Source organism: Poecile atricapillus, chromosome 1, assembly GCF_030490865.1.
Source record: "Poecile atricapillus isolate bPoeAtr1 chromosome 1, bPoeAtr1.hap1, whole genome shotgun sequence".
Lineage (NCBI taxonomy): Eukaryota > Metazoa > Chordata > Aves > Passeriformes > Paridae > Poecile > Poecile atricapillus.
The window spans coordinates 53325659-53349206 of NC_081249.1; the positions used below are offsets into that span (position 1 = coordinate 53325659).

At 36.6% G+C, this 23548-nt stretch overlaps 1 protein-coding gene across 5 annotated transcripts in view; it reads left to right on the forward strand.

Moving 5' to 3' along the window:
• Positions 1-23548, forward strand: part of PCDH9 (protocadherin 9) — a 664361-nt gene that overhangs the window by 59605 nt on the left and 581208 nt on the right. The window contains exon 3 of one of the 5 annotated variants that reach the window (XM_058846569.1): positions 22586-22599. The exons of the other annotated variants lie outside the window; for them this stretch is intronic. Within the exon in view, the coding sequence (XP_058702552.1) occupies positions 22586-22599 (14 nt within the window). The remainder of the gene's footprint in view (positions 1-22585; positions 22600-23548) is intronic. 5 annotated transcript variants of the gene reach the window in all.

Here is a 23548-nt window from a genome sequence, read left to right on the forward strand (position 1 = left end):
GACAAGTCTGATTTTAAAGATATTTTTTGTCACCTGTGTTTGCAGGGACTCTGTATGGATACTGGATCAATATCTGAATAGAAATCTGTGAATATATCTTTAAAAATCATTCTTCAAAATGTTTGGCCTTTACTATGGTAAAAATGGGTGAATGCTGCAGATTTAAAAATAGGTTTTTAAAGGCTTTGATTCTTTTGCATCAACTTACTTCTACTATTTAGTTATTGTGATTTACCTAAAGGAAATCCATACATAGATTTAGTCATTGTTTTGATTCTTGGCAGCTAGTAAAACGAATAGCAATAAATCTCTGAAACTTATAAAAAATGTTAAAAGCTACAGATTAATCATTATTTATTGTCTAGAGATTTTGGTATATCTGATTAATTTTCAAGATAAGTGCCAAGAAAAAGAAAAAAAGAATGCAACACATCTTTTACAGAATGTTCAGCAAAACTCTCAATAATATGGTAGTGATTAGTGCAGAGCAATGCTTGCAGCAGTCATAGTGCCAGTGATTATACTTCAGATCCACTATAAAAGCAAGCTGTTCCTGATGTGCTCCTCAAAAGTAGGACAAAATGTTCTCCATTAGTCTGTTGCTACTTAACATCTTTCTCTACGTCATGTCTTGATTTTTCTCTCATGCCATCTGCAGAAAAAACATGTCTCTCAACCTTCTAGATCCTGAGATGGCAATATTCAGAGCTGTAAGAGGAATTAGGCTGTGTGAGAAGTAAATCTTGTCATGGTGGTTTTGCAGAGGCTTTTAAAAATATACAGACAAAGAACAAAGCTGACAGTTGTTTTTTTTTTTTATTTTTATCTTCAGTAAAAGTAATTGTATCATTGTTCACATGTAAAATCATATATAAAATTCACATTTAAAATTTAAATATAAATCATATTCTGTGATTTTAATTTATTTTTGCTGCCAAAATATATGAACACTTATGCCTTTATTCTCAACCTTGGTCATTAAGATTTAGAGCAGTGTGAGAGCAGAATGCATTATGGGCCAGCTGAATACCTTTTCTTTCTCCAAACATGAAAATATTTCGTAAATATTTATACACAAATATGCAGTCTGCCAAACATGCTCATGTGTGTATATATACCTTGTGTTACATGACAAGGGCTCCCACTACACTACGTAGAGAGCATTGTGGACTGTTGTGACAATCTGCTTGTGTCCCCTTGCCAGTGTGTCCCCCTGAAGCAGAATGCTGATGGCATGAGCCTGGATCCAGGTGTCCAACTGGACTGACACGGTGATGCTGAGCATTTCACCAGCCCCAGCTGGCTCTTGTGGATGCTTGGTACATATTCAGCTGCTTTTGTAAGAGGTGAAGAAAGAGCAGGAGTGTGTTTCTTCTGGGGCAGCACTGGGACCTCTCAGGACTGGTTGGTGATGAATGTGGAGTGGGAAAAGTGCAGAAAAAAAAAGAAGTAATACACCTAAATTTATTGAGCTTTTTGGATAGAAGAGCACTTGTGACCTAGTGACACAGTGAATAGTGACATTTTTTTGTAATATACATTGCTTCCTGACATGACAATGCTGCCTATGCCCTGAAAATGAATGCCAAGAAGCTAATGAAATTTTTCTATGAGAGACATGGGTGGTTTGGAAAAAATTAGAGGCCTTAGTGAGACTCAAAACTGCACTCTGCAACACAGTGACAAACTTGAGGCAAACAATAAATTATAAGTGTTGTGATTGTAAGGATGTACTTATGGACAAAGAAGCACAGCAAGCTAGGAAATGGAACGTCTTTGCCCTCTGTTGACAGAGGGCAAAAAATAATAGGGGATGCAACTAAGGATCTCATGACAGGCCGAGACATATGAACATATGACACATGAAATTTTGTTGAGGCCAATGAAAAGTGGTGGAGCTGTGCATTGAAGGAATGTCACACTCACCAGTGTCCACATGTTATGTGGCAGATCTCTGAGACTTTTAACATTTAGAGTGTTCTCCTCCTTTGGTTCTTTTTCTCTCTTTCAGACATGCTCCCTCTCTCTCTCCCATGTGGTTTCAGTTTTGATTTTCTTTTTACAATGAACTTCTTTTGCTTAACAGTGAATATTTGATTAACAGCTGCACAAATACTCTCCAACTTCCACTCCAGGTATGGAGTTTTTGATGTTTGCTTTGGTTTTGTTTAGGTTTTTAGTTTTGTTTTTGTTTTGTGGTTTTTCTTTGTTTTGTTTTGGGTTTTGTTTTGTTTTGTTTTGTTTTGCTGTGCTGGAGTTTTTTGGTTTTTTTGTTTGTTTGGGTTTTTTTTGTTTGGTTTTGTATGTTTGTTTTGTTTTGGTTGGTTGTTTTTTTTCTTTTTGTTGTGGTTTTATCTTTTACACTGGCTTTTTAATCTGGGAGTTTTTTATCACTTCTGCTTTTTTCCAACTCTCACTGGCATCACCATTGTCTTTTTTCCTATTCCATTCTGCTTTCCATGTTATATTTCATTCAGCAGTGAGAAGGGAGATTGGCAGGTATTTTATGCCAAAAATTGAAGGGTTGGAAACAAAGGGTTTCACAGAAGTGGATAGAATTATTTATTGTGGGAAAAAAAATCTCAGTGATCTTTTAAAATTAATTGAAATACCTTCAGAACTGGAAACCGAAATATCACAACGTTGGGAAAGAGCTTAGCCTAAAGCAGACTGATGCCAATAGAGGGATCACAAGTGACTTATAGTCAATTGGCATTAAAGCTGATTGAAATCTGTGACACTTCTGTGAAAAAGATGCTCCTCTCTCTGGGATTAACTAGCCTTAGTTTATATTTACAGTGTGAATATAGCTGCTGTTGCCATAGGATATGACTGCCTTTCATATTCTGCAGTGTACTGTGTCATGTACTGTACTATATTATGTAGCATGATTTTAAAGATTTTTCTGTTTTCCATTTTACAGTTAAGACCTGACGCATGCACTGCTTCTATGGCTTGCTCAGGGTAAAATGTGGATGTCTGTTTCAGAGCAAGGACTTGAATTTCAATCTTGTGAGTCAGTGCCTTAGCACTCAAACAGTTGCTACTCTCTGACACCTCTCTAGTAATCAAAGACCAAAAAAATGAAGGGTAAAATGTCTACGGGATACTAAACTTTATATTAAATAAGAAATAAAGGGAAAGAATTATCCTAAAAAATCCCATGCCCTAAAATGTTCTTATACTATTGAAACTGGGACACTTGGGCACCCAGGGATTCAAGATTCATGGATTTAGGACAGCAAACATGAAGGTGCTTGGTTGTATATCCCTGTGGCTGAACAACTCACTAGGGATACAGAAGTCTTAGAGATCTGCTCATTGCACTGTTCATGCATTTTATATTAGAAAGTTTTCAGGTAAAGAAAAAGAAAGGAAGAATAATGGAAATGAAATCACCCCCTCCTGCCCCTGAAATAGGTTCAAGTTACATTTTAGGCATAAATATATAGTTTATTCTGCATTATTCTCATGAAAAGTAGATATCTAAGACGGCCTGAATGAGATGTTGCAGGCATGCTCAGATCGAATATCTAGAACATGGTGTGCTATGAACCTATAAAACAGATAAACTTGATCAATTTCTGCATTTTTAATCCTTTATGCAAATACTTTATTTTGCATTTGTTTTAAAGAATACTATTTGTGCTTGTTGAGCGTAAAAGAAGTACAGTTATATAATCAAAATGACAACTATCTGCAGTTTATCATGTGCCCTTGAACATGATGAATAATGGGTGCAAAGAGAAAATACAATCAGCAATAATATTACCATGTTATTGCCACAAGAATACTTTGGCATGTGTCTTCATGGACATAGTTCCCACGGAACTGTAGTTATAAGGAAGAAATGTTACAGCTTTAAATTTCACTGTCTTATGATAAAATATTTCTAGAATAAAATGGAATTGGTTGAAAGCCCCTTCTCCTTTTGACTGTATTTTATATTCATGTATATCTGCAAGGTGTTTTTTTTCTATTTTATTGTGGTTATTCCTTTAACAATTTTCAGCAAATATTACTTTTCCAGTATTCTTGACAAGTTTTATTGCTACACTTCAACATCCTCCTCCACGTAGGGGTAGAATAATGCCAGTCATCTTGCTCTAAAAAATAAATAAGGTAAATGACAATTATTTTCATATTTTTTCTTTGGCAAAAATGCTTTTCTCTGTTTCCATTGTGAAAAGAAATGTTATTTTATTTTTCGGAGGGTGGGCTTCTTTTGGAAGATTTTATAGAGTATAGCATCATGGCTTTTAAGTTTTGGACAAGGAACAGCATCATCTTGATGGACACAGTGAAGTCTTAAGCAGTGACGTGAGTAGATGTGTTACATTTACATGCCTCTAATTTTAAAGATACACCCAGGTTGCATAATGCATCTTAGTGTCTGTTTCAAGACTAGTAAATAGGATCAGAGAATCATAGAATCACTTACATTGAAAAAGACCTTAAAGACTAGCGAGTCCATTAACCTAACACCCCCAAACCCACCACTAAACCACATTCTTAATCACCACATCCACATGTCTTTTAAATATCTCCAGGGCTGATGAATCCACCATTTCTCTGGGCAGCTTACAACCCTTACAGTGAAGAAATGTTTCCTAATACCAAATCTAAACCTCCAGTGGACCACCTTGAGGCTGTTTCCTTTTGTCCTGTCAGTTATCTATTGCTATCTGGCAGAAGAGACCAACCGGTCACCTCACTACAACCTACTTTAAAGTGGCTGTAGAGCACTACAAAATAAAAATAAACAAAAGAGCAAAAGTCTGTTATTTAGCTCAGAGAACAAGCAGTATGTCACAGTTCACATTCATGCAGCTAGATGATCCTAAAGGCAAGATGACCAGTGTCTTGCAGTTTAGGGACTGTCTCCATTCCTAGATTGCCCCTGCACTACACTACAGTATTTTCTATGACAGCAGTAGTTGACTTAAAACTGTCAAGGACTGTGTGTCTGAACATGCTGACGGTGCCCAGCTCCTGTTTAGTTTATGAAGCTGGATGAACCTTTGATTTTTATAGTTCAGTGACACTGTAAGGAACACTGCATATTGAGAAATAACCTACCTATATTATTACAGTTTTCTGCCTGCTACACTGAACCTCAGCTGTATCCTACTTCCAAAGTGGTTGGTATTTCAGGATTATAAACTCAAATAATGATAAACACCAGGAATTATAAATCCCAGGGGATGATGAAGCCCTGGGACAAAGCATGGATTTCCAGAATTCAAAGTCAGTAGATGCAAACTCAGCTAGGGACAAAGCCCAAAAGGGACATTCCATTAAAAGGGTAAAACAAGTATGGCTGATTCTAGGATAACACATGTTTTTGAAAAATAATTATGACAAAAATGGTCATATCTAAAGAATTAAAGCTTGTATTCTTAGTATACATTGCCTGGTAATTCTGTATGTATTGAGAGGTCAAATTACAAGAGTCATTATTAAAAAGCAGGGCTTTTTTCCTCAAGCCACGTATGTGTATGCAACTTCTGTGCTTTAACTTGGCAGAAGACTTCAATGAGTGAAAACCAGTGAATGGGAACCAGATATCTATCTATCTATCTACCTACCTATCTATCTATCTATCTATCTATCTATCTATCTATCTATCTATCTATCTATCTAATCTATCTATCTATCTTCTGTATTTTTTGTTTGTTTTGGAAGGGGGAAATACTCAATTTCAGACACTGAGATGCTTTCACTAATCTAACTGCATTCTTTTATGGAGTGCTATTTCTTTTCAGAGGTATTCCAGTTTTCTTAGTTTTCCGATGTTATCTTATAAGAGATGCCAGCAACATATCTTGCTGAATATGCCTATGTACTATGGCTGCTCCTAAAATAATAATGTCTAGTAAAATCCTTATTAAAAAGTGAAGGGATTTTTTTTTGTGCATAAGTGCACATGCATGTTGATATAGAAACACACTATATGTCTCCCTCCCTCCCTCCCTCCCTCCCTCCCTCCCTCCCTCCCTCCCTCCCTCCCTCCCTCCCTCCCTCCCTCCCTCCCTCCCTCCCTCCCTCCCTCCCTCCCTCCCTCCCTCCCTCCCTCCCTCCCTCCCTCCCTCCCTCCCTCCCTCCTTCAGCACTTCCGCACTTCCTTCCACACTTCCTTCCCACATAACTTCTTGCAGATTGCTATTGTCTTTTACCATCCAGGAGGGATATCAATCATTTTGAAGCTGAAGTTATTTTCAGGAAAATGCTCACATCTTTTAATACTGAAAGATGCTTGATTTAATCAGAGATATGAAAGCTTTTTTTACCTGTCTGTGGAGTCTAAGAATTTGACTGCCCTTATGTTGTCACTGTAAAATAGAAGCAAAAATATGTATTCTTCTGCAAAAGACATTCCTTCAGTTTTGCTTTCTTACTGCTGAATGGCACAGCATAGGTCCAGATACTGAGGATACACAGCTGTGAGAAGTGTACTGTTAATTTTATCATCTCAGAGGGAACCAGGCCTGAAATAGGTTATTCCAATTTGGTACTGTAGCAGAGAATTCATCTGGGGCTGGCCTCAGCGTCTGCTTGGAGCACTCAGACGTCATCTTTGAAGCTAGCTGAGGGACAATACTGTCATCCCAAACGAAGCAGAGTGGATTTGTTCCATTTGTGTATTTGTGCTCACTTCTCTTCTGAATGTGATAGAGTCAAATGAGGCAAGCTCAGGAGCTTTACAGGCTCTGTGACATGGTAGGGCTCTTAAGTTTAACTAAAATCATATTTACATAAGCATGCTTGGTTTGATCCAGCAAACATTTTACATTCATATTCTGATTGAAAACACAGAGGGTCTGACTGCTTCTCTAGAGGTGACATGATACTCCGGCTGTAATGTAAGTTATCTAACTCAATCCCAATATGTAGTTCCTAGAAATAACTCATTCACACACAAACCTTTCTTCTTTTCTGACTAAACTCCTCCTGAAGTGAGATATTTTTCCAACCTAACATAAAGTTCCTCAGAAAAATAGTTATGGAACCTTCCAAATGAAGTCAAAACATGAGCCTGTGTAACTAAGTAGTGTTTTCCTCTCGCTGCAATTGTAAATTATTGCCTTCTTTCCTCTATCCCTGTTGTGTTTCTGGACTAGAAACTTCTAAGGTGAAAAAGAAAGAAATTTCTGTTGTTGGTGTCCTAAAAAAGAAAAAACCAACAAAAAACAACAACAACAAAAAAACATCCCAAACCAAAAAAACCAACATCCCGCCCACACCCCACCACACCCTCCCCCTCACACTATGATTCCAGATTTGACCAAACTGGCATTATGCTAGATTGAAATTTTCTTAATAATTTATTTGAGGGACATCAAATGGGTTAATAAAAGTTTTGTACTTATTACATGGAAACCAGTTCACACCCTCAGCAACTGCTGTGTGATCAAGAACAGGTTTATTCATGCTGTAAGCTACAGCTCCTACAGTGATGCTTTTTTTTTAATTTAAAAAAAAAAAATGTTTACCTCTCTGATAAAAACAAAATTGAATTAATTCTCCTGGTTCTTTTCTGACACGGTAGTGGTGATAAGTCATAACTGCTACTGAACATCTATCTAAAAGCCAATGACTGTCAATGCTTTAGTATCTCAGTCGTCAGAGTGTTTCTAGGTTCATAAAGAAGCAAAGGCTACATGCTGCTCTCCTTGAGTCAATGAGAACTTTGCATTGATTTTGAAGGAAGAAAGATGAAGACCCAAGTGCGAGATCTTGGATTTTACATTCTGGTCATCAATGATAAATATTGACTTCTTTCATGGCAAATATTAAAGATTATTTTCCCCATTTTACAAGTGACAAAAATCAAAGCTGAGAGGTTAAATGCCTTGTGTTCAGCCACAGGTAAAGAACATGGAAGAACTAAGACACTCAGGGAGATCTTGACAATCAACTTGGAACTAAATCTTGAATAAATTTGGCAGTCATAGGAGGCAGAAGATGAGACAGGAGGCATATCCTGACTGAAGGGCCAGGGAAATGTGCAGAGATGCTTAGGGCATTAAGTTAAGCATGGGCTAAAAAAAAAGCTAAGAAAAATTTCCAGGCATAAATATGTAGTATATGCTGCTCCTAATGGAGGCATGGGGGAGTTGTTTTGAAGTCAGGACTTTAGGGGTATGGGATCCCAAGCTTGGGATTCTGATCTTCATTCTCACTGCCTGATGAGGTTTGACAAGGTCTCACACTGCTTCACTGGCACTGTGGGAAGTAAAACTGCAATGTGCAGATACAGAAGCTCCAAGTTTGATATACTTTATCTGGGGAGGCTGAGATTGATTTAGCCAGGATTCTCTAGATGACAAAGTAGGAGAAGGAGCTGAATGTGCAGGCTAGAGGCCCTTTTAACCTTAGAACATGAAACCTTTTGCACTGTTCAGCTTTTCCAAAAGGCCTTTCAGTGGGAAAAAAAAATTCTTTAGTATTAAATGATTTAACTGCATGATGCGCAGCACAAGGAATAGGATTTTGTTAGCCTTTTGCTGAAAAGAGTTTTGCTATCTGGAGTTTCTGCAGAAGGAAAAAGAGAAAGAAAATAACAGCTATAGGAGGTGCATGTTGCACAAGATAGATTGCTGTATTATGTTTCAGTGCTTTCCTTTTCTTTCATTAGAGTTCTAATTTACACTAAAAATTATCTATCACATTAAAATAGGTGGTAAGGATTATTACTAAAGAGCTAGAAAGAACATAGAGTGTTTTTCTGTCATTCCCCATTTAATGTGTAGTAGCATCCCTGTTACCTAGGAGAGGAAGAAATGTATGTTAGGTATAGAAATTAGAAGGAGATGGGAAATGCCTATAATTGGTCCCTAACTGTCTGTGGAAGGAGATGTTTCAAACAAGAAAAATAATCCTGTTAGGCAATGGTTTTGCATCTTAATTAACAGAGAAAAGGGGGGGAACCCAAAGAAAATGCAATTTAGTTTTTTTTTTTTAAGTCTGAGTGTACAGTCATAAGCCATAAAGAAATGTAATATGCATTTCATATATATATGTATCCATGCATAACTATTTATAAATGCTCAGTACCACTGACTATTAAGGGGCTGCTGAGGACTTATGTTAAATAGATAGACTTGCATTTAAATGCTGATCTCAACTTTCCACAAGGGACTACTAAAAAGTCTTTCAGTAGAAAAGGCTGGGATCAGCAAAACATGAAATCATTATAGCTGCACTCTTTCTAGACCTGCTTTGTATTAAGCTTTTGAAAGGGACATTTGTTTGAGGATAAGATAGCTTTATCTTGCCTTGAATGTTTAATCTTATTCTATGGCAGAATCCCTGTATTCTCACAGCAAGGGCACGGAAGAAGGACTGAGGCACAGACCTGTCCACCCCCTCCAAACTGACACATGAGAAGTCCTGATGGAATTTGATTCTTAAAAGATGTCAACATTAGGCAACCTGGAAGTCAATGTCTTGATTCCATCATTCTTTACATCCTTATTTATCAGAACACACCTGTGAGAATTTACCTGGGTGAGTGCCCTAGGGGATATACCAACTTTTTTTCCTCCTGTCACTTCCCTTATTACAAGGAAAGTTAAGGTGATAACTCTATTGCCATGGAGTAAATATGACTTTTTCGACCTATCAGGTTCTTGTTGAATACTACCATATATTTGGTCAGTCATGTTGTCATTTCCCTGTGGAAGCAGAATAAGGGGCTAGAATGAAGTGACCTGCATTTTAATTTTTATGGAAGTAAAATAAGGTACCCATGTTTATGATAGATTTTTCTTCTTTTCCACAATCTGGAATTTTACTGATGCATTACAAAGGAAAATAGAAGGATCCCATACCACTGCAATCCTGTGGAAATCTGAATGAAAAATTGTAGATTATCTGACCTTTACCTGCAAATTGATTTATCCTTCAGCTTCACTCAAGTCATTAGGATTATTTCAGACCTGGATAATCCATAAAATCTGCAACCTGTAGAAGACAGGAGTGATACTACAACAAAATGGTTGGTTAGATGATTTGTATTAGGATTTCCAAAGGTAAGAAACATTCAGAAAAGTATGATAGTAAATATTGTTTAGAATGACCCTTTTCTCCCCCCCCCAGCATATATTTTTTGAGTTAAATGCTTTGTCCTGACTTCTTGCTGCACCAGATTTTTCTTGCTTTCACCTGACAAAAGACAACTCCTCATTCTTTTCCCACTTCTTCATGATTCTTGAAGTGGTAGCACCTTCCAAGGCACTTCTTTTATACATCCCTTCTTCATCTTTTCATGCCCCTTTTTTCCTTAGGCACTAATTTGTTTTAAATGGAGATTTTCTCTAGGTATCTTACAAAATTCACCCATTTACTATTTAAAAAAAAATATGCAAAAACCATAGTAATCACCATGACTTCATAAGCAAGCTGATTCTTGCTCTATTCTTCTGAAATATGAGTGAATGGATGTCTTCTGAAGTAAAAACTATGAATAATAACAACAGATAGACTGAAGGGATGCTATAAAAAGTGGTTCCATATGTGTGGTAAGCACAGACCTCAAAGAATGAATCAGTTATCTCACAACAGCCATACACAAGCCTTTGATTTGTTCATATATGAAACAAGACTAAGAATTCAACATGTTGAGAGGATCAGAGTTTAACTTAAGTGCAGTTGTCTTTTTAATAGCTACATGTATTAAAAATAGCAACATAGAAGTTGATTGTTTAAGCTCCTCAGAGATGAGTGACATGTATCTGAGTCTATAATTTGACATCTGGGATATAGAAACTGTTGCCACCCAAAGATTTGCTTATAATCCAATGATAAATGGCATAAGTGTCTGTTCCTAGAAATCAAGGGTGGTCACAGAAACAAGCTTTGAGATCCTTATTCTTTTCCCATTTTTTACACTAACTGTGCTTCTACTGAAGTATTCATATACCTGATGGATGGCAAACAGGAGCATTGTGACAGAAAGTGCTCTGCTTGGTAATCCAAATGCTGAGAGGTAGATCACATCTCCTGAGCTGCTGAATTTTAGCTCTGCATAGGTGGAATGTAGCCAATGTCCGCATAGTTTGTGCACTAGCGTATAATTAGCCAAATACTTAAGCTTTTCTTTTTGTTTTTGATCTTTTACATGTGATAGATAATGTTCTGTACATAAAAATGAGACAAACTGCTCTCTCCAATTCTTTCAGAGTATTTCCATTTATAGAGATGTCAGAGAGCTTTTTTTTTTTTTTGTTATAATTCTAGGGAACATGAATGTCTGAGCTTCTGAACTGATTAACATCTTGTGCATGCAAATCTAACACAAAAGGATCTATTTACAGCTTGACTTCACAGCAGATTGCTACCATATTAGCAAACACCTTTAAGTTGTTCGAAAAAGTGATGATTTGTTATTTCCTTTAGGCTGTGTATCTCTCACTTATATGTGGCTGCTTTTTTCTCTCTTTTAATGATATCCCCATCATCAGCATCACCACCAAAAACAAAAAAAAGCCTTTAATAGTAGCTCCCTGGGTTGATGGATAATATTCGTAAAATAATTTAAGGTGTGGCATGGACACTTCCTCTTTCAGTCTAGCTGTGGTTATCCTCAAGGTTTTACAGATAGCTGCAAGACAACCCATAGAATCTTAATGCAAATTAGAAATTCAATGTGACTATGACTGAGTATGAGGAGAGTGTGCAACTAAATACATCAGAATAAATTAGTAAAGAAATCTGGTTTTAAACAGTTTAAAAAACAAATTTCTGTTTAGCTGTCTCTGCTATACACATATATGATCAATTTAATATTGAGTCAATTCAATTTCTGCTGTAGAGGTAAAAATTGATGTACATTAATTAGCTACAGACACCAATAAAAGAAAAGCTGAATGATCATTCAGACTATTTTACAATCTCATGCCTAGGAGTGGTTATTTTGGGTCAAGGATATTGTGAAGGAGAGGGCAAGCAAGGACAAACAAGAAAGCTTGCTCATTTGCTCCTGTGTTGTGCCTGTTCTAAATTTGGCTGTTTTCAGGGAATTCAATCCTAGCATGTTTTAAAGCAGTGCTGAATGAACAAAAGCTTGTCTGGAAAAAGAGGACCAGATTCTTAGTTGATGTGAGTTATCATGGCTGCACTTATATCAATTAAGCTACGGATTGTTATATATAATATTCTAGAAAACACACACATATGCATATTGAATGTATGTATATCTTAAGATAAAGATATTATTGAAGAAGAAGGCAGAATCCAATAAATGTTCAAACTTTTAATAGGCATGTAGAGTAAACCTACTCAAAGGTAATACAAATATAATTTTGTAGTTAAATGTAGACTAAGAAATGTGAAAATAAAGGCTGGTAAATGTTAAATAATAAAGTTGTAACTTAGTAGAAATTTTACAGTGGAATACTTACACAGAAGAAAGATTAATTTTAGGATTCCACTCTTAATTTTTAGGAGCCTTAGTTTTGGAGATGGATTCTGTTGAATTAGATATTATCCAACTACTGTTAAGGCCACGCCTGAAATACTGGATGTCAAGTTCTGGGCTCCCCAGCAGAGAAGAGGTATGGACAGAGTCCAGTGAAGGGTCACTAAGATACTTAGGGCATTTGAGCATCTCTCCAGTGATGCAAAGGCAGAGATGTGGAACTGCTCAGAAAGAAGAGAGAATAAAGCTCATGGGGACCATACCAATGTGTATGAATACCTAAAGGGAGGGAGCAAAAAAGAGCAATACACTCTTTTTAGTGGTGCCAGAGCAGAGGCAATGGGCACAAACGGAAACATGGGAGGTTCCTCCTGAACATGGGGGAACATTTTTTTCGATGTGAGGGTGACCAAGCACAGGGACAGGTTGCTCAGGGAGATGGGAAGTCTTCATCCTTGCAGTTATTCAAAATCCATCAGCATTTTGTCCAAAGTAACCAACTCTATGTATCCTGATTGAGCATGGGAGGTTGGTTTAAATGGACTCTAGAAGTCTCTTCCATCCTCAACCATTCTGTAGTTCGGTGAAACAGGGCTGCTAACTGGTGAATTTTTTTAAGTTTGAAGCTTGTTTATGGTGCTGGACTTCTGCAACAGTGGAATGAGGACTATTTTAGGCATCCATTTTAATTTATCTATTAGAAGACTTAAAACTCGAAGAAAATAAATCACTGTCTTATGCTAATGCGCAAATTAGTCTTATACCTTATGTGTAGTGGAAATCATACTTGTACAAATAGAGTGTAAAGAATGTAGCTGAGCTAACTAAAATGCTAATTCCCCTTAACAGTAGAAGAAACAAAACTGATGGAAATTAGACTTCACTAAATGAAAAACATTCCAAGACTGGAGGAAGCCAGTGTTTCTAAGAAGGATATGAAATAGCCAAACCTAAAATTGAAGCTAGTGCTTGGGTGTGAACCTTACCATTACCTTACCATTCCTCTGCATAGGAAAATAGACCATAAGCAGTCTGTTTTCAGTAGATTATGATATTGACATCATTCTATGCTAATAAGAAGATATAAAAATATTGTGTACACACACATACACACACACTACCGTCACCCATTAAGTACCTTAAAGTACAACAATGCCTGAAGAGTAGGATGGAAAGAGCAATCAGAGGGAGAAAACCTTCTGTGAGAGGCTGACATCACAGCTTTTTCAGGTAGCTCTTGAACAGACTGAATATGGAAGGGAAGAGCAGGTGTTCATCTGAAATAAGGTCACCAACGAATAGAATACCAGACACAGTTTGCTAAAATTGGGTCTGACTCATTTTGGAACAGTATGAAACATTTTTTCTAAAAAGGACCAGTTCTCAAAAGGATTTTTTTTTCTCCAAAAAGCTGGTTGGTCAGTCTGCCTTTAGAACATCATATGAAGGGCCAAGTTATTGAGAAGTGCAGTTACTGAGCCATTCAAGCTTTCATTGTAAAACCTTTGCTCTTCCTGTCTTCATGAGTAGTGAAGGTTAGCTAGTATGATAAAATGATGCTCAAGTATTTCATCTTTTCAGTTATCTTACATTCTGTTCTGCCACTCTTCAATCTATTGTATGCCTACAGAGCACTATAAATGTATCAAAATATAGTTTGTGGTTTATCATTGTCAAAATATAATAGAACTGTGATTAGTACAATAAATGCTGAAAGCACTGAAACCCAGTAAATAATACCAAATCTTCAAGAAAATTCCAAATTAAAACTTCCTAGTTGTTTACAAAATGTAACCCTGTGTTTATTGTCATACACAAGTACAATGCGAAACAATTTTTAACAGAAACAGTCCTTAGTGATCAGAGATATAACAAAGAAGGATATATTAGGCTGCCTTATAAAAGATAATTTCTTCTCTGTTACTGTCTGAAAAATATGGCTATTAATCAGTCAGACATTGTGTGTTACCTAAACACCAAATTAAGTCAATCAACAGAGAAAAGACAGTAGAGTATTGAGAGATAAAAGAGCTTGCACACCTTGTGATGCAGAGAAAATTGATTAGGAGGGTTTTGGGGTCCAACTAAGCAAAAAGTTTCCTTTGTGGTCCTCTTGAATTCTTATCACTTATGTCTGCTAATGTCCTTTGCCAGCCTCTCATTCTTAATGTTTGCTCTCAATAAAGTCCCTCAAAATCCCTGGTTTATTCAAGCCTGGTTAAGCTCAAATAGCTGTTTCTCATGTTGACCTGGCTCCTTTTTTTTAAGTTCTTGAACTCACAGTTTTAATTTTTGAGATTTCTCTTCTCTATGACAAGAACTGACTAATGCTTTTTTAGCAGAGCAAAATCTAATGGAGCATTACAAAACAAGAGATAGCCTTTGTCTTATGCTTCTATTTGATTTGGAAATATCAGATGATGTATTAAACAGCTCTTTAAAATCTTGCAGATATGACTGATATCACCTTTATTGACATTACTTCTAGGTATTCATATTTTATTACTTGTTTCAAAATGGAAAAAACTCTTCTTTGTAGGATCAAAACTGGAACAGTAAAGATGAAGAAAATATGTCTCTGCATTATTCTGTAAATCCTAATTAAAATAAAAAAAACCAAAACAAATTAATAGCTTTTCTAGTATCTTGTAATATTTTTAATTGAGACCATTTTTACATTTCAATTTTACATTGACTTACATCTCACCCTCAATTCTTATGGTTTTTAAAGCACATAAATTAGCTGCTAATACAGTTATGCTATATCCAGGAATATTCTCAGTTCGGTCGCTGCATGTTCAGTTACTGATAAATTATAGAAGGGATCATCCCAAGTATGATGTCTTTTATGTCTGATGAGAAAATGCAGCTGCATGGTTCACACTCAGATAAGATTAATATATCTGTACTGTGCTGGGGAATTTTATTGCTAGCAAGTTGAAGAAATCTGTTGAGTTTATGTTAAAGTCATTCATAAAGTTGGTGATGAGATTACTGATGATGCCCATATTCAGGATTAATTTGTCATACAAAATATTAGAGACTGTTCTTATTAAGGATGGCAGTACATTTCCAGCTGTTTAAATACCTACAATTTTCTGTCTAAATTAAAATTCTTAACCTATTACTACCTGAACTGATAATTAGTAAAATTCTTTATCAATTCCATTATCCATGTGAACCAATAAGTGGCAGATCAAGAATTCATTACTTTTCTTTTAAAATACAAATATGGGAAAAGTAGGATAATATAACATTTAACTATTTGAATTTGCCTTTAAGAAGGTTTACGCAGGAGATGAACCAGGATTTGTCAAAAATCTTTTGTCTCTCATGGAATTCATTTAGAGCCTAAAAATACATTAATTTGAACCAAGGTAAAATCCCAAACCATTGCAACAAATTATAAGGCTGTTTTAGCTTCAGAGGTTGCCATTAATTTATTGTGGTTGCCTACAGAAAAAAATCCTGAGAAACATGAATGTAAATGCTCCTAATTCATTTACATTGTGATGACAACTTAATCTGAAATAATCTTGCCGTTCGTATTATTTTCTTCACATATATATTTTGTACTTTGACATTTCCATTAAGTGTCTTTGTTTTTAGGAGTGGATCTTGATGGCTTGAGATATCTTCTGAAAAATCTCAAGGAGTTTTATTACCAACATGCTCTAAAATTTCAAGCATGATTTAGCATTTTCAATTCTTCTATTTATCTTTGCCTCTGTATTTCAGTCGGTCATGTCCTCAGCCTCCATTCTCTGACAAGTCTATGGACTTTGGTTTTTATCTGGAGAAGTGGCTTATTTAGTTAGCAAAAGCACTCAGCTGTATGCCAGAAGCTGTGGTTATTACTTAGAACTAACAATGTTGAAAATGCAGAGCTTGTTTTGTCAGTACTTATTTTGGTTCTGTTTCTGAAGGCACTGGGCCGAAGTCATGAACAACATGAAAAGCTATAATTCTATTGATGTTGGTATATTCAGTCCTCTAGCTCTGAGGCTAGGTTGGCCCATTGCCTATGCATTTCAGCTTGAAGAGGATCTGATATCAGAGCAATGGACACAAAATGCATTTGCCTGTCAGTCTTTTTCAGTTGCTCGACGACAATCAGTATGGTATATTCTCTATAGCTGTAATAATAGATCTCAAGGGATAGTCAAGACATAGAGCTTTCATTTCCGACAATGATTGTTGCCTCAAGGGGGAACAATAAACATGCAGATATTCTTAGACAGCCACTAGCACTCACAATAGCTGTTCCTAGATGTATAGGATCATAATGCTGATGAATTGTATGGTTTGTTGTACATATTTTTTATATAGTTGCCAGTGTCTCAAACTGCAAACTAATCCAAAGGCTGAATTAATTTGTAAACTTGGTACCATTGTGCTAGTATCAATAGCCCAATAAAATGGCAAACAGAGTTGTGTAGTAAGACTTGTACGTAGACTGCACAATTAATTTCAAAGTTATCCTTTTCTGCCCTGTAAACAAACACTTTTAGATTGGTAGGTCTGAATTGAAGGTGAAAGATAGAGTCTGCTGAGGTTTCCCTTCTCCTGCATCAGAACTGGACAGCACATTGGGAAAAGTATAGGCACCAAAATGGTCCTCTGGTGCTGTCCTACATTCTTCTGGAGGATCAGCCAACTTTGTGCACAACTGGCTAGGAGTGAGTGCTGGAACATCTTAGCACAGAGTCGCAGGGTCAGTTCTCATCAAGTACAGATGAGTGCAGAAACAAAAGACTGCTGTTAAAGGAATCACTTGTGCTATAGGAGGCTCACATGCAGGCAAGGTGAGCCTGAATGCTCGGTCTTGGGTGCCAGTCCATCAACTCACTGGCTACTGCAGATAAGACCTGGGTACAGAATGAGCTGCCCTCTCCCTCCTCCTCTGCATGTGACAGTATGACCTGGCTAAAGGAACCAGAGATGGAAATGGAAATGGTCTGTCATTCCTTGTCATAAACAACGGCTGTTCGGAAGAAATTGAAAAAGGTTCTAAAGTGGAGGCAAAAGTGCATTCCTATTATAAATGTCATTTATTTAAATACCAGGATCACTGAAAGGGTATTTTATTCATTTTCTTGCTTTTGAAAAATTGAAGGAATATGTCAGAGAGTTTCACCTCAATGATCACAGTACAGAAAGCAAGGAAACAAGAGGTCAACTGGCAGTTGTTGGTTTTCCCATTACATTATACATCAGAAAATTAAGCTCTCTGTGATTTACCATTTGTGTTGTTTAATGCTTTCATCCAGTTTTTAAAAATTCACTTTAAAAAATAGTACTGAAACTCACAAATCCTTAATTCTGTCAGAATGTAAGGAAATTAGCACAATTAATAATTAAATTGTTATGCCTTCTTGTTCTGAAGGTACTTTGAGGACTGTTGCTAAGCCATTTTTTTGGGCACTGTAACAGTTTTCAATAGATTATTTATCTAGTACCTTTTGTTTAATATTTTGTTCTTTTAATAAAGGTAAGAAACTGAGGGGCTGATTATTTTATTGTCTTAGCTGGAGATTACTAAATGGATGATTTCTTTCAGAGTCGTGTTTGAATAGGTTTGACAGATTTTACAGGAGTCTGTATCTTTTCCATTCCCAGAATTCCCACAGAAGCAGTGATCCTTGTAACTTCAACACCTTAAAAACACATAAATGACTTTGTTTTCAGATGTTACTGTGATCAGCCAAGCTTCTGAGTGACTAGAGAGAAGGAAGAGTGAAAGGTCTCTTGCATCTTTTCTTTGAAGCCATACATCTTCCTCTTCATGTGACTTTATGTGTATATCTTTGTGTTCAGGGCAGAAATAGTTTTAGGATGAATGCAAGCTGGCAAAGAAAAGAGGGATTGTCTGGAGGCCCCACATGGCCTACCTTTATAAAAATGATGACAAAAATAAGGACAGATGTGAAAGAAGGTCCATGTATTTTTAGGGACATGTATTTGCTCCACTCACTCCTAGATAACTATGAATGAAAAGGTAGAGGAATAGGTTCTGAATATTTAGTAGTACAATTCTTCCACTGTAAACTTTCATGTGTAAGTAATCCACTGTTTTTCCACTCAGTTAAGAGAAGAAAGGGAAGGAAAACAAGTTAGAGGTTTGCTGTGAAAAAATACTGCTCTATTAAACATCCTTTGAAAGATGAGCTTTGCAAATGAGAAGTATACCACAGCTGAAAGACGAGGGAGATCAAATTAGGGGCTACGAAAAGAAGTATCAATACCTGTCATAAAAATCCATTTGCCTGGTCTAAACTCAAAAGCTAAAAGTAACCTAATCTTGCTTATCAGAAACTTAGTGGATTTCAGGTAAATTATCCTAAAGCTGTGACATATTTTTAACCACTGAGAACAGATTTTTAGTTAAGAGCGTAACTTTTCTTAAGATCTGATCTGCACATTAGGGTAAGTCACAGGAGGATACATCTGCTGTGGGACAGAAACTAGGATTATTACACTAACTGCTTATGAGTTATTCAGAGTAACCAGAAGAACATCTTATGTTCTTTAAATGAAGAAGACTGACAAATAGATTTTTTTTTTTAATTGAGTAAAATAATTAAATAATTAAATAATTAAATAATCACATACTTAAATAATTAAATAATTAAATAATTAAATATATTTTTGTGTGTCTCACAATTTTAGCAATAGAAATCAGATAATTGTCTCTTATCAAAAAAAGTAGTAGAGTGATTTTAAGGATTTAATTTCTGTTACGGGACTTAAACTACCTATGATTGATAATGTGCTTGCAAGGTTTGGGACCCTTATAGATCATACAGAGTTTGAAGTTTCTCAGAATTACTTTGCAAAATGCTTATGAATTCCCATGAGACTAAAATACATAAAACTTGAACTAAATTCATCCTTTATTTTTGAATACCAATTTAAAATACCTGGTAAGAAAAATGGAAAAAAAAAATAAGTCAGCAGAATTTTAAAATTTTTTGTAAATTCAGTTTTGATTATGAATGTCTGCAATGTTTTAATTAATTTTGAAAATTAAATAGAAATTTGAAATTATATTGTGATCACATAACTTAAATAACACCAGAACTCAGAGTCCTTTGCTTTTAGAGGGAAGTTTGAGTTTGTTGCATTTATTTTCAGCTCTCCTTCATGGATTACTGAGTGTTTCTGTGCTGTAAAGCTGTCTTTTCCCCCATCTCTCCAAACCATGCTCCTGGGCCAGTTTCAGGGAGTCTGCATAACTAACTCCCATCACTTCAGTACAAATAAAATAAACTGCTGGAGTCTTTCTTCCCCCAAGTCAACAGCTGTGCAACTGCATGCCTCCTCCTTTTATTCATCTGATTGTGCATATTGCTTTACACAGAAAAACCTGCTTTATATGCTTATCTTCTCAAAATATTTTTGCTTTGTCTTACTGAGTCTTAAGCAATATATATTTTTCTTTCTCAGAAACCATCTTTCAGAGAACTAGAACTAAACCTCTTTTAAGTCTGCACCTTTCAAAATGACCCACTGCAGACAGACTCAGAGACTTTAATTTGCTTTTACCTTCCTTCAGCAAAAGAGATCACAATTCAGTAATCTGCTGGCAAGAAAAACAAATAGTGACAACACCAAGCACTCCAGACTTCTCAGAGAGCATTCAGAGTATAAAAATAACCAAGTTAATATTTTGTTTATTTTTTCTTTTGGTTTTAGAACAGTTTAAGGCCAACTGAGTCTTATTTTCAAATTCTCTCCTGCAAATTCTCTCATGTCTAGGGATTGGCATGTATATTTTATTTACAAGCTGCATGGCCTTCTTCCTCAAAATGCTCATGCATTCTTCTAAGTAAGAGCCAAAAAACTCAGAAGAGGCTACAAAATATCTGATAAATCCTGATACCAAATGTGAAATGTGCAGCTTCCCTTTGAACTGACTATACCTTCCCTTTATTTGGGAGGAAGGAAAAAAGAAAAAGAGGAGGGCACAATTACAGTTCTTTATACAGACATTTTATTCTCATTTCTTCTCCAGCAAAGGTGAGACTAAGGAGATGTTATCACAACAAATAATCTTTGTCTCATATACAAAATTGAGGCTCTCCTTTGATGATATTGTTTATTCTCATTGTATGAATCGTTTCTACACTTAAGTGACTTCAGAACTGATCCTGCAATATAGTCAGTGTGAATGAGGATATTGTTTTAGAGGCCTACAATATGCTTATTTTAAATGGAAGAAAATTCTAGAAGAAACCCTTTACTTTTTACTGCAAGTGGAACTGAAGCTGAAAGGGAACAGTAATTCTACCTCTGCCACTGCAGAATGGGAGCCAGGGGCATGGGGGGCAACACTAGAGGAAAGCAAAATTTGAAATCTGTTTAAACAGCAGAGACCATGAAAGCCAGCTTGCATAACAGGGTAGAACTGTACAGACATTTCAAGGTGCGCAGCCCTCTAGTGTTTTAAGATCAAATACTGAGAACAGTGGGATCCAACAGCTTTTCTCCAGCTAAGGGAGCTTTCTGCTGTGCCAAACAACTTTTGCATTTTCATTCCCAGCTGAAGTGTAGCAATGAAGAGACCTGATTCAAGTAAATTACTCACGCATCAGCTGCTTGCCTGTATGTCACTTATATGGAACAAGTTACAAGTTCCAGCAGCTTTTATAATCAATGCAGAAGCTCACATAGTCTGCACAGACAGATTTTGTCATTTATTCTGTCAGTCCCATACTTTCCAGATATCATATATCACATAAGATCTCTATATTATGGTGCTTTGCAATAATTCTGAATTTCACTGAATTTCATTGAAGGAAATAGAATCATACATTTTTACTTTCAAAAATGAATTTGACCCATTGATCTAATTTGGTTCATTCTATTTTACCAGTCACTTAATGTACCAGTTTTCTGAGGCAAAATGTTTCCACAGAGGTACCTACTCACCTGTTCTGGCAACTTAACTCAAAATAACCATTCGTCCCCTCAAAAACAAGCCCAAGGCAAGCCCCCAATGTGGCAGGAGCATATCACACACAGGCCTTGGCCATGCTGGCCAATGTGTGCCTGCTGAAAACCTTTCACGCCCCTGTTTTCTTGTCTTACACAGCATATCACAGCTGTCGTAGTGTGCTGGTTTTGGCTACGGAAGAGTAGCTTTCTTCATAGTTGGTATGGGGCCGTGTTTTGGATTTGTGCTGAAAACAGTGTTGATAATACGGAGATGCTTTAGCTATTGTTGAGCAGTTCTTACGCAGAGCAAAGGCCTTTTCTGCCTCTCACCGCACCTCACCAGTGAGGAAGCTGGGAGGGGAGACTGCTGGGACAGCTGACTCCAACACACCAAAGGAATATTGCACCCATATGGTGTCCCGCTCAGCATGTAGAGCTGGGGGCAGAATAAGGAAGGAGGGGATATTCAGAGTGATGGTCTTGGTCTTCCTAAGTCACCATTCCACATGATGGAGCTCTGCTGTCCTGGAGAATGCCTGAACACCTGCCTGCCCATGGGAAGTAGTAAACAAATTACTTGCTTTGCTTTGCTTTTGCTTTACTTATTAAAGCATCTTCATCTCCAGTCATGCGTTTTCTCACTTTTACCCTTAACCACGCTCTCTCGATGCCACGGGGAGGGTGTGACCCAGCAGCTGTGTGGGGCTGAGCTTCCTGCCGGGAAGCACAACAAAATAGAATAGGTGTGTGCAGCAGCAATATGCCCAGCAGGCACAGGGAACTCATAGCCTGTTAAACACCATGGGACACATCATGGTCATCCTCGGTGTGTGTCAGGTTTGGCCACTGTTTTTAGTTTTCGGTCAGAGTTTGTCTGATTTTGTTACCTGAGTGGAGCTGTTTTCGCATACCTCTGTGACACCCACTCGGTTCAGCACTTTAGCAACACAAGAAACACAAGGTGAAAACAGTAACAGTTAAGGAGACTGACATAGCACATTTTCTTTATTGCCTTAGAGTGAGAAGGACATGTTCTCAGGGCAGAGACTGTTGCCCTGAATGTAGTACTTACACCATTGTATACGGTTATGGTATTATGTGATTTAAAAAATCCTAAAATGAAAAAAAAAAAAAACAAACAAACCAAAAAAAAAAAAAAAAAAAAAAAAAAAAAAAGAAGAAGAAACCCCCAAGTGACAAAAGGAGCTTATAAGTAACAAAGTAAAGAAATATGATTTAATGTAAATTTACAAGTAATGAAAAGTAAGTGTAATTACCTAAATACACAATCAAAGATAATAGTTTCCTGTATTGACTTTTTTTTTTTTTCTTTTGAAGCTTTAGCTTTGTAGAATAACTTTCAGTGCCTAATTTTGAATATTTTTCAACTTAAAGTTGCGAAGTGGTACATCCACAGACAGTGTGTTAGTCTCATATGCCACAGTAGCAGGATACTTAAGAAGGTATATATAAAAAAGAATTGATAAACCAATACATTAAGACTGATTCATTTTCCAAGATTTATTTGTAAATATGTGGTTGAAAACCATTTTATGCATCATATTACTGAGAGTGAAAAAGAGGTGCTGAAGATGCCAGGAAGAGCAAAATAAGTCAGTTTCAATTTTTCCCCAGGCTGAGCAAGGAAATCAGAACCTTTTCAAGTTCCCAAGTAAATTTCTGCATGTTGACTCTGTGTGTGGAGTTTTTTATCTGTGATGTTGGTAGCATAATGGCAAACATCATAAAAGCTATGCGAAAAAAATAAAAATAAAATTGTTGGCAGAGCATATGCAGTCACCCAGAGCAACAGAGGAGATTGTTCTAGGACAAGTGACAAAGTTTCTCCTGGTATATACTGATTTGTCACTTCCCTTGGGAAATAAATACGTCAATGCATTTGCTGCCTTATGTGTAATAAAATACCCTTCCAGCCAAAGAAACAAATAAGTGCTTCCCTCCTCCTTCCCTCTCCACGTAATAAGAAAAACTGAAGTCTACTTTTTGTCTCTGAGCAATCCCTCAAATAAGAAGCAGTGTCCTGTAATTTGATTCAGTTAAGCACTAACCTCCATTCCATTATTCAGGAACGTCAAGTCTAAGCTTATGGGAGAGGGATTTTGAGCAAGAGTGTTTTTAGTGGGCACAGTTTGTCTTGATTTCACATGCAAAGTGAGAAGAAACGAGGCA